This window comes from Cladophialophora carrionii (genome assembly GCF_000365165.1).
Source record: "Cladophialophora carrionii CBS 160.54 unplaced genomic scaffold supercont1.2, whole genome shotgun sequence".
Taxonomy (NCBI): Eukaryota; Fungi; Ascomycota; class Eurotiomycetes; order Chaetothyriales; family Herpotrichiellaceae; genus Cladophialophora; species Cladophialophora carrionii.
The window spans coordinates 3503772-3518766 of record NW_008481827.1 but is presented as its reverse complement, the minus strand read 5'-3'; the positions used below and the strand labels follow the sequence as shown (position 1 = coordinate 3518766).

The 14995-nt window shown below is 54.2% G+C and overlaps 6 protein-coding genes across 6 annotated transcripts; 3 read left to right on the top strand and 3 right to left on the bottom strand.

Annotated features, from left to right (window-relative positions):
* Positions 1-295: 295 nt before the first annotated feature.
* On the top strand, positions 296-1689 carry G647_03334 (uncharacterized protein; the record flags this gene model as incomplete). The annotated part of the gene is made up of 2 exons (XM_008727679.1): positions 296-339; positions 402-1689. The coding sequence occupies 2 exons, from the start codon at positions 296-298 to the stop codon at positions 1687-1689; spliced, it is 1332 nt and encodes a 443-aa protein (XP_008725901.1).
* Positions 1690-2783: 1094 nt separating this feature from the next.
* G647_03333 (uncharacterized protein) lies at positions 2784-4004 on the top strand (the record flags this gene model as incomplete). The annotated part of the gene is made up of 1 exon (XM_008727678.1): positions 2784-4004. The coding sequence occupies one exon, from the start codon at positions 2784-2786 to the stop codon at positions 4002-4004; it is 1221 nt and encodes a 406-aa protein (XP_008725900.1).
* Positions 4005-5224: 1220 nt separating this feature from the next.
* On the bottom strand, positions 5225-7063 carry G647_03332 (leukotriene A-4 hydrolase/aminopeptidase; the record flags this gene model as incomplete). The annotated part of the gene is made up of 1 exon (XM_008727677.1): positions 5225-7063. One exon carries the CDS (start codon positions 7061-7063, stop codon positions 5225-5227), a length of 1839 nt encoding a protein of 612 aa, XP_008725899.1.
* A 1426-nt stretch (positions 7064-8489) lies between these two features.
* On the bottom strand, positions 8490-9451 carry G647_03331 (uncharacterized protein; the record flags this gene model as incomplete). The annotated part of the gene is made up of 3 exons (XM_008727676.1): positions 8490-9036; positions 9091-9180; positions 9228-9451. The coding sequence occupies 3 exons, from the start codon at positions 9449-9451 to the stop codon at positions 8490-8492; spliced, it is 861 nt and encodes a 286-aa protein (XP_008725898.1).
* A 2457-nt stretch (positions 9452-11908) lies between these two features.
* Positions 11909-12318, bottom strand: G647_03330 (uncharacterized protein; the record flags this gene model as incomplete). The annotated part of the gene is made up of 3 exons (XM_008727675.1): positions 11909-11979; positions 12043-12232; positions 12295-12318. 3 exons carry the CDS (start codon positions 12316-12318, stop codon positions 11909-11911), a joined length of 285 nt encoding a protein of 94 aa, XP_008725897.1.
* Positions 12319-12627: 309 nt separating this feature from the next.
* On the top strand, positions 12628-14770 carry G647_03329 (uncharacterized protein; the record flags this gene model as incomplete). Its single annotated transcript, XM_008727674.1, has 2 exons — positions 12628-12741; positions 12794-14770. The coding sequence occupies 2 exons, from the start codon at positions 12628-12630 to the stop codon at positions 14768-14770; spliced, it is 2091 nt and encodes a 696-aa protein (XP_008725896.1).
* Positions 14771-14995: the final 225 nt, after the last annotated feature.

Genomic DNA, 14995 nt, shown 5'->3' with positions numbered 1-14995 from the left:
TCCTCACATCACACTGAGCCCCACCTGAACAAATATTTCCTGCTGTGAGCAAAATATGAAGTGCAAGTGAAGGAAGTTTGGCGGGTCCCGAACCGGGGCAGTCAGTGACGTATGATGATGATTTGTAGAGACGGAACATAGCGACGATTACGCAAGTGAACAGTCCGGCCGGCTAATCCGAACGCGGCAACCCTGATCGTACCACAGCACGACTCTTGACTTGAAAATCGAAAATACCGTGACTCAAGAAGGAGATATCGACACTGAAAGAGCAGCGCCGAGGGAGACGATCACAATGAAGCACGAGAAGAACATCCCAGCGACACATCACTATCACCGGTGGGTATTTCCTATTAAATTCCCTATGAACTCGGTCGAAACTGACATGTTGGCTCCGACAGATTGGGAGAGTGGCTTCCGCACGATCAACGTGCTCACAAAGAATGGCTGGCCGGTGTTATCGACCTGGTCGACCAGAAGCCTGAGCGCCTGCACCCAGTTCTGGCGGAGTTCCAAGACCTGATCGAGAACAACACCCGCGTCTACCTTCTCATCGCGTCAATGTTTGAGCAGATTCCCAACAAGGAACCGTACGCCAATGATCCACAAGGTGAAGGCCATCCTCAAATCCGCGACCACATCCATATGCTCCAAGTGATCAACCACATCTTGACCACCGCACCATCCTGGAACGACAAGTCTGAACGCGTGGGGTTGGTCGGGCTGCCATTCCATGCCCTATTCGACTGGCCCATGGGTACCTCCTCTGGCTTTGCCGTCTTTCTGGATCCAGATATCAACAAGATCTTGAAGAAGGTGTTGGACGCGTGGGCGGACTTCCTGGAGTCGCCAGATTCTGCATACGTCCTCAAGAAAGATGCAAAGGGCAGCTGGTTCAGTCCGCACGGCGAAGAGGAGCTGACTCACGTGGCAAATGTCGGGAAGACAAGTCACAAGTTTGAAGAATTGTTCGAGTGCGACCCCAGTGATCCACATATGGGATTTAGGTCTTGGGATCACTTCTTCACCCGTGTGTTCAAGGAAGGAGCTCGGCCCGTCGCCAGTCCGGATGATGACAACGTGATCGCAAATGCATGCGAGTCCAAGACGTTCAAGGTCGCGCGGGATGTGAAAGCACGAGACCATTTCTGGTTGAAAGGCCAACCATACTCTGTCATCGACATGCTGGCGCAAGATCCTTGGGCTGAGCAGTTCGTCGGAGGCACAGTGTATCAAGCATTCCTCAGCGCATTGAGCTATCATCGATGGCATGCTCCTGTGTCGGGCAAGTTGGTCAAGGCATACGTGGTGGATGGGACGTACTGGTCCGAACCCCCGTTTGCTGAATTCAAGGAGAACGAATCAGCAGACCCAGAGGGCGTGGTAACCAGTCAGGGGTATCTCACGGCGACGGCAACAAGAGCCATCATGTTCTTCGAGGCAGACAACCCCGCCATCGGCTTGATGGCATTCCTTGGAATCGGCATGTGCGAGGTGTCGACGTGCGCAATGACAATTCAAGTGGGCCAGCACGTCAACAAAGGAGATCAAATCGGCATGTTCCATTTTGGCGGCTCGACTCACTGTTTGATGTTTAGAAAAGGGGTTGAGCTCGAAGGGTTCCCGGAGGCGACCCCTGAGCACAACGTTCCCGTTCGCAGCGCGTTGGCGAAGGTGAAGTCGAGGTAAGAAGGAAGCGTCAGGGTAGATGGCGGTCCAGTGGAGCACTGTGAGACCGCGCACACGACGGCGGAACGGGCGTGTCACGTGAAAGGAGCCAAGCGGTCAGTTGCGTCATCCGGAAGCGTGATTTTGACTGGCACGGCAAACTGCTCGCTGCTTTGGCCTGGAGAAGACAGCGAGCATTTTGAGCGGTTTTGGACGTCACCGACGGTCAATTGGGTGAAAATTCGCGCCTCCTTAGGCCTGACTTTCACCCTGGGTCAAATCTTTAGGCGCATCGAAATTGTAATTTTATGCTGCTGTCACCGGGTACAGTTTTCAGCCAAGTGATGGACGCAGAGCCACTCTCCATAGAGCTCTCCTTGCATTCCATCATCATTCCCTTCCGGACCAGAGGTACCGAGTGCTGCGAGCTTTCTCTTGCTGCTTTGCTCTCCTTCACTCCCCTCGCCTCTCCCGTCTCCTCCAGGCACCACGAACCGAACGCACCCATTGGCCGCTTAGCGAGCCCTTCTGGTATTTCCGGAGTTGCGATGACTACAACTTACTCTTTACGACCAGTCATTCTATTTCTCTCATGTAAGACTCTACACGTCTCATCGTCAGCCGCCTTGACTTGCCGGGTTTCAACCTTCGAAGAATGATGATTCTTCCCACACTGAGTTTGACTACCAAGTGCAGGCCTCTCGCTCTCCACAAGTGGGAGCCGCGGAGAACAGCTTGCCAGATGGACGAGTGTCCCAGTGCGCAAGATGCCATCGTGTCCGTTCCGACCAACATATGGCTTGCGATGGATGCTTCTGCTCTGTTGCCGCTAGCTCGTCTTCTAATAGCTTTTGCAAAAATGACGCGAGGTAAGTCGAGGATGTTTTGCAGCTGACTACGAGGGACGTGCAAATGCGCCGCTTTTCACTCTTCAGTTGCCATTTGATTTCAGAGGCTCATGCGTGTCGAATCGTTTACCCGCCTCGCTGAGAGTTCGGCATATATTGTCTGCTTCTCTTCTTGAATGTCGATGATAAAACAATTGATGGGTCCTCGCCATTGAGCTCCCTGTTATCCAACCTCGTCAGACTCACACCACCCGCTCAACTGGCAGCATGTCGCAACAATCCTCATCCGAGCAGGCAGGCAGACCTCAGCCGTCAAGACCTCCAACGACACCGTTCGACATCGACAACTACTTCAACCCATTCGTTCCGCGCAACCCTCTACGCTTCCTCCCCACCCACATCTCATACTGGTTCGGGTACCGCCAACATGCCACACAACGACACCCATTTTTCAGCCTCCACTCATCCATCAACGACCTCAGACTGCCCAGGTGGTACTATGTCTGGCATTTGCACACGGCGTTTCTGTACTCCTCGATGCTGATCGGCGCGTTCTGCGGCGTCGCCATCATCGAGAACGTCTTCCTCGCCCTGCCCCAGCTTTCGGGACATACGGTGCCCATTGTCATTGCGTCGTTCGGCGCGGCAGCAATCCTCGAGTACAACACGATAGAATCGCCGCTCGCGCAGCCACGGAATCTCATCCTCGGCCATTTCCTCTCCGCCGTCGTGGGCGTGGGCATTACGAAACTGTTCCTCCACCTTCCGCCGGACAGGTTCGAGGATCTGCGATGGGTGGCGGGTGCGCTCTCCGTGGGACTGGCATCCATACTCATGTCGTTTTCCAAGACGATTCACCCGCCCGCGGGCGCGACGGCGCTACTTGCAGCAACGAACCTTGAGATCCAAGACCTGGGATGGTGGCTGCTGCCTCTCGTCCTGTTGGCCAGTATGCTGATGCTGGCGAGCGCGTTGGTGGTCAACAACGGTATGGGACGACGATATCCCGTGTATTGGTGGACGCCTGTCGACCTGCAAGCCCTGAGGGATCAGAGGAGGAAAGAACGCCTGACGAGACGTCAGAAGGAAGAAGCGGACGTGGAGAAGGCGGTTGGCAGCGTGGAGGGCCGGGACCACAGCCTTAGCCAGACGGACACCGAGGCGGCCGTCTCAGACGAAGATCTGCGCAAGGAACTTTCAGCAGAGCAGGAGCGAGGCCGACCCGATCGTGCTAATCGCGCCGTGTCGTATTCGGCGACGGATCGTGTTCCTCGACCGGAAAGAGAGACCGGGCCAGAGTCCGAAGATACCGAGGGCTCGGGGAAAAAGAGCACCTCACAAGTCATGTCCGGGGAGAGCATTCTCGTGACGAGCCACAAGATCGTGACGCCCGAGTGGCTCGAGCTGAGCGATTGGGAGGACGAAGTCCTGAGGATCCTGATGGAGAGAATCAAAGAGGGGCGACGTTCGGAGGAGTTGGGGATGTGAGTTGTGAATCGGGTACATTTTACACGCACGTGTTTGCAGGCATAGCGTGGCGTTCTTGGACATCTGACGCTTGGGACGGGGTTGAAATCCTAATGCCGGCTGGCTGGCATGGCGGCATGGCGGCATGGCAGCATAGAATAGCATAGCATTGCATAGCGTGGCATGGTATTGCACAATCAACGACATGTGGATGGAAGATAACCAATGCGTCACATTACATTGCAAGCGGCCGAGCATTGATTACGAAGCATAGCAGAGCACAGTACCATACAGCACAGGATAGCAGAGCACGGAATAACGAGCACAGAAAAGAATAGCACAGTACAGCACAGTACAGCACAGTACAGCACAGTACAGCACAGTACAGCACAGTACAGCACAGTACAGCACAGTACAGCACAGTACAGCACAGTATAGAATAGCACAGCACAGCATAGGGATAGCAGCCTCGAAAATATGATAACGCAAGCCGCTATTCTAAGCATTACTTTCCAATTCAGGTAGTTGTACGCACTGCTTTACTCGGACTTGTACCCGTACTCGTGCAAAGCGATAAAGACGAGATAAAGACGAGATCAAAGTTAGAGAACCAACAGAACCATATACAAACAAGTCAGGCTCATCATTCTGCGTCCGGCCCGCCGGTACCACCACGCGTCTTAATTGCTACAGAGTGTTCCCTGAGCGAGTACATTCCATCCTGGATACCTACAAGTAGGTACACTCTGCCGCGGTAGAGACATTCTGCGCCTTTTCATATTTTCCGTCTGCTCTGACTGCGCACCACGCACTATAGACTGCCTGACCGTGTAATTAGCGATGACGATTTCAACCTTGCATCCCTGACTCTCTAGTATTGGTCTACTATATCCCGTAGAGTGGAGAAGGGACTCAACTACATGACAGTACTCGTACGGAGTGTCATGATCATGAATGATACAGTACCACGAGTTTAAATCTGAAGGCTACTTACTGTCTGGTATTGGTCTATCTCACGTGCATCTCTCCATCTACTCATCTCTGCCATCTCTGCTCGTCTCTGTTCATCTCTGCTCCGTGCGAGTGAGCGAGTCGTACTTGGCTCTGATCATAGTCTTCATCACGAAATCATCCGGGAACGAAACCACAGTCAGACAAAACTCGTATAGGTAGATGGATCCAATACATACTCTATCGATGGCTTGTTGCACCTTAACCTTATCCCTCCGGCTACATCTCATCTACTTGGTCCCGAACAGATCCTTGGCCACTAAACCCCGACAGATCGGATGGTAAAAGTCCTTGTTCTTCTCAAACGTCTCCACGGCGAGCTGGTAATCCATCTTCATGAGGCCCCTATAGAGCGGGCGCACGAACTTCATCCGGCCCACCTCGCCCAGTAACTTCACCACAAAGTTCTTGATCGTCCAGTCGTTCGCTTTCATGGCGATCTGGTAGTACCGGGCCGAGATCTCCACGTTGCGCGTCTCCTTGAGACTGTAGATGAAGCCCATGTAATTGACGTGCGGCTGTGGCAGCTTGTCAGCAAACGAAAGCAACTTCTCGAGGAACACGACGATCTGGTTGGCCGACCAGCCGTCGATGTCGAACTTGCTGGGTCCAAAGTCCGGGTTTGGATTGTGCGTGAACTTCTCCCACTGGGCCGCCAGGTCGTAGCATTGGTCGACCAGGCTGGTGTCGAAGTCCGGTTTAAGCGGGAACCCGGGCGCATAGAACCACGTGTCCCAATCTATGCTAGCGAGTTTCTCCGAGACAACATCGTTGGGTTTGAAAAAGTCGAGGAGCGTGGCTTTGAAGTCGTAGCTGTCAAGCGATTTGCCGCGCCACGTCTCGAAGTAATGCGGGATGAACTTGTCGAACTCGTCCTTGGAGATCAATTTCTCAATGTAGTACAGGAAGTTGAATCCTTTTTCGTAGGGGATGCTGGAGAAGGCATCGTCGGGATCTTTGCCCTTCAGGTCGATGACCAATTTCGTGAATTCGTGTTGCTCGCCGAACTGCTCGATGCTGTCGGCGAGAGCTCTCCAACCCACTATGGCGCTAAAGTCGCGCCATTGATCGCCCCCGTGGACAATGGCCTGGATTCTTCGCTCGAGGTACGTGGTCCAGCCTTCATTGAGCCAGAAGTGTTCCCAGGAGGCGTTGGAGACGAGGTTGCCAGACCAGGAGTGGGAGAGCTCGTGGGCAATCACGTCGACGTTCTGTCTGTCGCCGGAGATGATCGTTGGTGTGGCGAATGTGTAGATGGGGTTTTCCATGCCGCCGTAGGGGAAAGAGGGTGGGAGGACGAGGACGTTGTATTCGCCCCATGCGTAGGGATAGACGAGCGACTCGCCCGCCTTGAGAAATTTCTCTGTGTCTTCCTCAAGTTCCCATTTGCATTCTTTGAGCTCGTCCGGGCCGGTTGCGACAATGCTTCGAGGGCCGACTTGTGCCGTGGCGATGTCGCCGCTTGCTATGGCGAAGAGGTACGCTGGGATAGGGACCTTCTGGTGGAATTTGTACACTTGGGAAGAACCGTTGTCTTTGGCACCGATGCCGGACGCAATGGCTGGCAAAGGTGACTTGATGGTGAAATCAAAGGGGGCTTTGACGTCTGGCGTGTCCTGACAAGGGAAGATCGATCGGGCGTGGATCGCCTGGCATTGTGAGAACATGTATGGGTGCTTCTTGTTGGATGTTTGAGCGGGGGTCAACCACTGCAAAGCTGTGCAAGCGGCTGTCGTCTCGACGTCAATTCGAATGTCGATTTTCTCCTTCAGCTTGAGCTTCCGGTCCAGTTTGATCATCAAGGGATTGCCGTACGGTTCCAGCCGGCTGAGCAGCTCCCATTCTGCAGCCTTGCCATCGGCCTTGATACTGTGAATTTGAACGTGGTTCGAGTCCAGGAGGATGGCATCACTCTCTCCGTCAGTGATGGCTTCGAAGCTGTGCGTCACACTGCCTTTCAGTTTCTGCTCGTCGAACAGAATATCGAAGTCGGTGGAGGTGTGCACCGTCCGCCAATTGTTGTAGTTGGATAGTGTATTCGGATCACGGGGGGGGTTGATGGTCGCCATGGTGCGGAGCCCGTTCCACACAGTGTCTGCTTGTCTGCTTCTAGAAGAGGCGGCGGATCTCCGGCAGGCTGAGTGTGAGAGAGCTCGAGATAAATTGCCTGTCAAGCTGAAAGATAGCCAGGCCCGATTGTGGACCATGCGGCGAGACAAATGTCTCTGCTTGACGGACGGTGAGAGGCTCACAGAATAGTTCTCTGGTCAATTGAGGCGCATTAGCGAGCAGTTGACACATGCACGCTGTCTCCGAGAGGTAGAGACAGTCGCCGTCGTCCATTGCGGCCGCGGTGAGTTGTGCCAGTTTCTTGGCGACGGACTGCGGAAGTACGTTCCACCGACACGAGATTACGTAATGGGCGTTGGGCAAAACCACAAAGTTCCGGAGCCAGCACGTGACATGTTGGTGCGGCCATCGTTGAGCAAGGCCTCAGCATTGTGTCGATCTACGCAGAGTGTCTGTGGCATGGCAGGTCTCCCATGTACACAGTACACAGCACTTGTACGGGGCACACTACTTGTTTCTTCTAGTTCACGCCCGAGCTTCGGAGCTGTTTGTGCTTCGTTCCCACGGCGGCTAGAGGGGGCTGGGATGCATGCGGCCACATTGAGGCAGCCACATACCGCCCGAACAAGCCACCAAAGTTCTCATCACGGTGAGAGATCGTTGCGCCTCGCCGGCTGTGTTTCACAGACCACCGGCTGATTGTCTGTCAGAAGGAGTAACTAACGTACGACTGACTTGGAAGGTGTCTCATTTCTGGCCGTATCCGAGGAGAGCCGGAGCCGGAGCCTGGGGCTTTCGGACGAGAGGAGATTGGGAATGTCAAAGTCAGTGGCAGATTATCGTTTCTCCACCAGGGCTTACCAAACGAAGCCGTGCCAGCGCGACGGCGGGACTCGCACGAATCGCCAGTGGCAGGACTTGTCCACTGGGACTTCGAGAGAGGGTCAAAACTGTCCAGACCGTTGTGCGCCGCCCGAGTGGCACAGCACGAATCTGCAGCTCTTTGGAATGTCACGGTGTGGCCTGCAAGTTCCGATCTTTTCTCACCGTCTTTACGCTGTAAGACCAGCACAGCCTTATGGTGCCGGACCTCAGGTTGTCGGCCTGTCTTGAAAGAGCTCGCAATCACTGTCACAAGCTGGGTTGTCCGACAAGGCAACTGTGCCAAAGTCTGTAGCGGAATCGCGGCTTGTCTCACATTTCATTAATTAAAGGCATAATTTTGCACCTCGAAGCGGCTATAAAAACATGTACCCTCCAGCTAACTTGGTCGTCGTGATGGTGTACCTGACACTGCGGCTGTAGCTCGATGCTGTGCTCTACTCGTCGCAGTTTTTCCGTTCCAGTTCTCTCCCTATGCACAAATCGCACCGTTCCTCGTCCATTGTCTTACAAGCAACCCCTCCGCCGTGCCCAGCGGCTTCCCTACTCATCTTTTACTGCGGCTCTTTCGCTTGCACCCTTGATGAATCGGCTGAGGTCGCCCACGGGGAGATTCAGAGGGAAGTCGACCGCGGCAAGAAGTTGCACGATGAAGAGATACCATCCCAACAGAGAAGTCGCGAAAGTGAGGCCTCCTGCGGCATGTTGCAGTGACGTGTTGACCACTCCGTTGCCCATCTGGAAGAAAAAGCCGGCCAGACACCCAAAGGCCGCAACGAGCAGTGCAAAGATGAGCACAAAGACGATGTTGGTTCGGAGTGCCACAATCAGGTACACAAAGCAGAGCACGCCCATGTAGACGTGGAAGAAGGCGAACGTAGAGGCGAAGACGGGATCCGAGGAAGATGCAGCCGGATCCGACGGCAGGTACGCAATTGAGGCGTTGTAGTAAGGTGTCAGCGTAGCACCAAACGCCAGCCAAAAGGCCCCGAAGGAGGAGAAGACGACGAATGGGAAGGTGTTGCCGAGAATGAATTCGAGGAATCCACCCAACACCATGAGTAGACCGCCGAAAAAGTAGTACACCCCGCTGCAAGAAGAATTAGCAACGACAGGCCCCCAGTACGTTCTCTCGCGGACTCACACTTCGGCAGCACCGAGTCCCCCAGAGCCTTGCCATCCCAGCAGGACGTTCGAGAGAGGAGTGAGTGAAAGGATGAAACCGACAATAGCACTGCGCTGGGTCAGCAGGTAGTAGTTCATGCATAAGAGGCGACATACAGTGGAGTCGGGTTCCCAAAGGTAGACCGGATGTTGTTGGACACGCGATTCTTAGGAGAAAGATAGATTTTCTCGAATAGCTCCGGCGTGATTGAAATGCTGCCGGCAGTCCGGATCCTCCTCAGCGCGGACTCCTCATTGTGATGGTCGTGATGAAGATCGTATTTGCCATTGACCGAGTCACTCCCGGCGTGATCCTTCTCAATATCTGGCAAGTTCGACATTGTGACGGTAACCGGTGCTGTAAAGAAGTCTTCAGAAATATAGCTATGGTATAGGTACCTGGAGGAGGACGATACACAGGTGGACTCGGGCAAGATTTAAATATGGTGGACTTGCAGACCGACAGTCGAGGAACACAAGTACAACAGGTACAAATGACTCGTCCTGCAGTGGTTGGGAGGACCCAGCTAATATAGGATCATTGCTGTGGTCGCGTCACAGAGACGCAGGGTGGCTGTCTGGAGCACCTCTCGGTGGAGAGCCCCTAACCCGCTCAGCCGAGTGTTGTCTCTGCTGCCGTTGGTGGAGGCAGCTGTCGTGTCTGGGCTACTCGCGAGATTGACCAAATGCTTGAAAACCGCCAGGGCATGGATCTGGGCTTTGGATCAGCGAGTTATGGACCGATCCTCGAGGCCGTCGACCTGTTCAAGCCCAAGCTCTCCAGCGCAACTTCAGTTGCCTTGGATTTGCACCAATGAGGAGGCGTGGCGGTCTGTCAAGCTCGAGGCTAGTCTGGGAACTAAGTACATGCATCGTCCGGGCTGCGGGGAAAATGCTGGGGTGGGCAAAGTCATGGTGACATGATGTGATGTTCGCTTCTCGTAGGTACGGTCTGTCTCGGTGAACGAGCCAGTGGCGATCGACATGATGCGGATCCCGTCCAATCCGGGAACCTGGCTCACGTTCCTGGCACCCGAGGACATGGCGGTACTTGAGAGGACAGAGGGGCTATGCAGCGACAAAACTGACTGCCCAGTAGAACGCTGCTCCTCAGGGCGCATTGATGGAGTCGGCGGGGGTTTGGCATTTGCAGACATCGACGTGTTTGATGTGGCCTTCTCGGAAGAGCAGAATTTGCGGGGTTGGCGCCAATCGAGTCTCTAGACTCGATCTCGGGACTTCAGTTCTGCTTCATCCCGTCGCCGTAAAGGGCTACTCGGGTTGGCGATCAAGCCAGTAACAGTGTAGTCTGGTTTGGCTGTGCAGAATGAAGACAGCGCGTACCACCATACAGCCGGGAGTCGACTGTGAATGGTCGTCGGGCTCTTTCATTGCGCTTTGGATGGCACTTCTAGGCCGGCTGTTGTCCGAGGGGTGTACCCACCGTCTGAAGAGGGGGTGTTGATCACAGCCACCAAAGCAGAATCACAGCTTGAGCAAGACTTGAAGGGCAGACGAGGGCGAATGGTGGTGATTGACGTGCGGATCCGAACGCGTCGTCATCGAAACAGGTCTTCGCAACATTACTGGTAAAGCACTAGCTTCACGCCCGGATTTGCTACGCGCGGCCGCCGGGAGGGGTCTCCGCCTTTCTCCCTTGGCCGGGCGTTTGACGTCTGGGGGCCAGCTGCAATCATGCGGTTCAGCTGATCGGAACACGGAGGAGCAGGACCAGGCAACGTGAATTGAGCTACCCTTGGTATAGGTTCAGAACCTTGCACCGCATAGTAGTTCTCCACGCCGCACAGTGAAGAGAAAATAAAAGTCTGATAGTCACACGAGGTACGAGGTCCCGATCGATCGGGCAGATGAGCGGGTCCTTATTGTCGTTGGCCCAACAAGACCGCCCTGGAGTCTGTCGAGGGAGGCCTGAATGAGAAGATCAGGGGCGCAGGCGGGTGATTATCACGTGACTGTGCTTGGAAAATATTCCATAGCAGCTGTACTCCGTACCTCGCACAACTCAGTACACAGTAATTCCCGGAATAGAACCGACCGAGCACGGCAGTGTATGAAATGTTAGTAACGAAAATCATGTTTTGCGTCACACTGTCTACTCGTAAAGGCTGACCACGGCATTCTGTCCAGGCACTCATCGGTGGCACGCTCCAGACATGGTTCTTCCCTTCCTTGCATTGGCCGGGCATTTCCTGTAGCGGCCCCGACTCTGACTCGACAAGCTCGACATAAATATCTTGTTCCCGTGGATTGACAGAGTACATTCAACACACTGCAGGTCCAGCACTCACCAGAACAAGCTTGTGTGGGCGAGATACGATACAGTAGCCTCGCTGCTGGACAAAATGGATCTGGAGTGCAGCTTGAAGCACAGACTCTTCCAGGAAAAGAACACTGTATATCTGATACAACCTTGGTGCAGCTGGCTGTGGAGGAACGAGTCGGCGGGAATCTGAGCATAGGTCGTTCAATACAGTCAGAGCTGCTATTAGAGGAGTTGCATTCTCTCCTTCGCATTCTGCCCTGAAGTTGAACTTCATGTCAATGGATCATGATTTTACAGCCGAGGGCACCGCTTGCCACTTCCCAGTATGTACAAGTTGTATGTGAGTCGCCTGTGATTTTTCTTGCTTTGCACATGGCAATTCGCCATGGTTGAGACCAAACCGCACGGGTATCGACTCGACTCAACGCCGTATTTATTTGCCCTTGCCAGGCTGTTTGGACATTTCGCCCGGTCTCGCCCAGACCTGTCTTGCATCCGCTGTCAGCGCCGGTCCTCAGCTCTCAGCTTGGAGCTTTGTAAGATATGCCTCGAGGTCGAAATTCTTGTCGTTGGGATCTGTTATAACTGCACATCAGGTCAGTCCGAGCTCTTCCAGTCCAGCCCAAAGATCGTAAAGATAGCACGAACCATCACCACTCGCGGTTTTTGACTGAGGAGGGAGATTCTTCTTCGCCCATTCCGCCTTTGCCTTTGATATTAACTCTGCTTTGTGGTCGTATTCGGCCTTTTGGTGTGCGGCTGCATTGCGCGCGGTAATTGTTCTTTGGTGGGTGAAGCCGTAGAATATGCCAGCCACTAAAGCTGACCACCGGAGGACCTGCAAGGGATCAGAACCGAGCTCATATGTAGAACCAATGCGTAAACTCGAGCATTTCATACATTCACTCCCTGAGACGTCGACATGGTGAACAAAGTGTGGGCAGTCGCGCGAACTCCTCCTCAAAACGATATCAAGCTCTGCAATGCGACACCAAGTTCCGGCTTCGGACAGCCTTCTCCGACTGCAGTTACGTTGGCTGTTGTTTATTGTGATTGCGGGAAGTTGAAGCTGCGAAATGTTTCTCAAAATCGGAGCTTATCCCTGCCTCCTACATTGCTCCAACCGACTCGGGCTACCACGTGATCTCGCGATTTCTGACTCGCGTCTGATTCCACGCTGAACTCCTGACCATATCATCCACGACACATATCAAGCCCACGCCACGCCCCAATATGTCGTCGCTGAAGGAGGAACTCGCCGCCAAGAGGGCTCGTCTGGCGGAACTGAAGCGGCAAAGGGAACTGCGCCAGGAGCAGTACACAACAAAGCGCCAGAGCATTGGGGAGGTATGCCAAAATACCGCCGGCTCCCCATCAGGGCCATACTAATGGTTCCCAGGCGCCATCACCAGGCAAGAATACAGAAGAGCGTCGCCAGGAAATAGACAACCTAGTCAACACCCTTATCCAGAACCAACGAGACCGAGACCGAGACTCGATCCTACCCTCTCCAAGCAGAAAAGGAAGTCGGCCAAGTTCAATACAAGATACAGGAACTGGGCACATCAGCCCACAACATGACGCCGAGCCGTCTCCAAGGAGGGAGGTCCGGGAAATTGCAACTCAGACTGAGAGCACCGACACTTCGTACCCCAACTACGTGGATGCGTCTGCTCGCGAGCCGGCACCGCCGAAGAAGGAGTACATCACATACACCAAGGGCGTACAGACTGAGCCATACCTGGAAGAACCACTAAAGCCGCAGGACCTTTCCGAAGATGAAGACCTGTCGCTGCGTCATAGGAAGCGACTCAGCCGGCGCGACCTAGAACAAGAAGAACAGATCAGACAAGCCCTACGGAAGGAGATCGAAGAGGAATTGCGGGCAACCTTGAATAGGGATTCCACAGCGTCCACAATCTCCCAGAGTCAACAGCAGCTACGCTTTCCATTGCGAACTCTTACCAACAACGAACTCAATGCCGTCGTTGCCTCCACGGAATTTGTGACATTCGTCGAACGATCGTCAAAAGTGATTGAGCGCGCACTGGACATCGACGACGAGTACGACCTGCTAGCTGACTACACTCGCACCTCTACGCTAGACGACGATGACGACGACGATGCTACGCCATATTCACGGACCAGTAGAAAGTCCCATCCTCTGCGCGAGGCATTCCAATTGTTTTCCGACCGGTATACCCGAAGACGAATTGTCTCGGATATTCAGTTTTCACCGCATTTTAATGAATTGCTTCTGTCTTCTTACACCAAGAATCCTTCCGCCCCACATGAGCCAGCTGGCCTGGTTCTGCTTTGGAACTCGCACGCCCCATCGCGGCCAGAGTACACCTTTACAGCATCGTCAGACGTCCTCTCTGCGCGTTTCTCGCCGTTCCACCCTAATCTCGTCATTGGAGGCTGTTACTCCGGCCAAATATGCTTGTGGGACACGAGAACATCTGGCCGGACAGGTCAGCCTGTCCAGAAAACCCCACAATCTGGTTCTCACCTCGGCCACACTCACCCAGTCTACAGCATCAGCGTGGTCGGAACACCCAATGCCCACAACATCCTGACCGCATCGATGGACGGTGTCGTTTGCTCCTGGTCGGTTGATATGCTCACTCAAGCTCAGGAATACCTGGTTCTCAACACCCCGCCGCCTGCGAGGACTGACGACCTTGCTCCGACAAGCATGTCTTTTCCAGCTGCAGATCCTACCTTTTTCGTCGTCGGGAGTGAAGAAGGAACCATTTATCCCTGCCATAGGTACGATCGAGCTGGCGCACAGGCAGGAGTGGACACTCGGATTGCCTACAAAGGTCACACTGCGCCCGTCATGTCGTCGCAATTCCATCCTGCGCGTGGTCCGGTCGACCTGGGAGATCTGCTTCTGAGTTCATCCTCTGACTGGTCTGTCAAGCTCTGGCGCGTGAAGCCAGCCGCAATCTCCAGTGCCACTGCCTCGAGCATGGTAGCTGGGGGCGCGGCTCCGACCGTGGTCAAGCCCGTCCTGAACCTTGGCCGGGAAGATCTCGTGTACGATGCTAAATGGGCGCCTCACAAGCCTTCTGTCTTTGCGTGTGCGACTGGCTCGGGCGAGCTGGAAGTGTTCGACCTGAGCTATGACCTTGAAGTGCCGATTGCAAAGGCATCTCCAACAAGAGGGAAGAACGGGATAGTGCCATTCAAAGGCTTGAATAAGGTGGCCTGGGAAGAGAGGAGGGGCAGTCACCTTGCCGTCGGTGGCTTAGACGGTGTGGTAACCGTGTTTGATGTTGGCAAGGGCCTGCAGTGTGGAAATGGTGAGGCGAGCATGGATGAGTGGGTGGGCATGAAGAGGCTGGTATCCAAGCTCGAGGGAGGCATGTGATACTTCCGTCTGGTACTGGCTGCCGGGCTTGATCTTGAATAAACACGCCGCCCTGGCTTCCAAAAGTTGGACTGACCCCAAGTCAATGGTTGGTTCTTGCTCTCGGCTTGGGCAACAAGTCTTTGCATGCTTCGAATTGGCAAATGATACCCCCATTGAGTATTTCGTATCAGCGACACATGAATATTGCAGACCAGAAAACAGTGCTGTGCTGTGCTGTGCCTG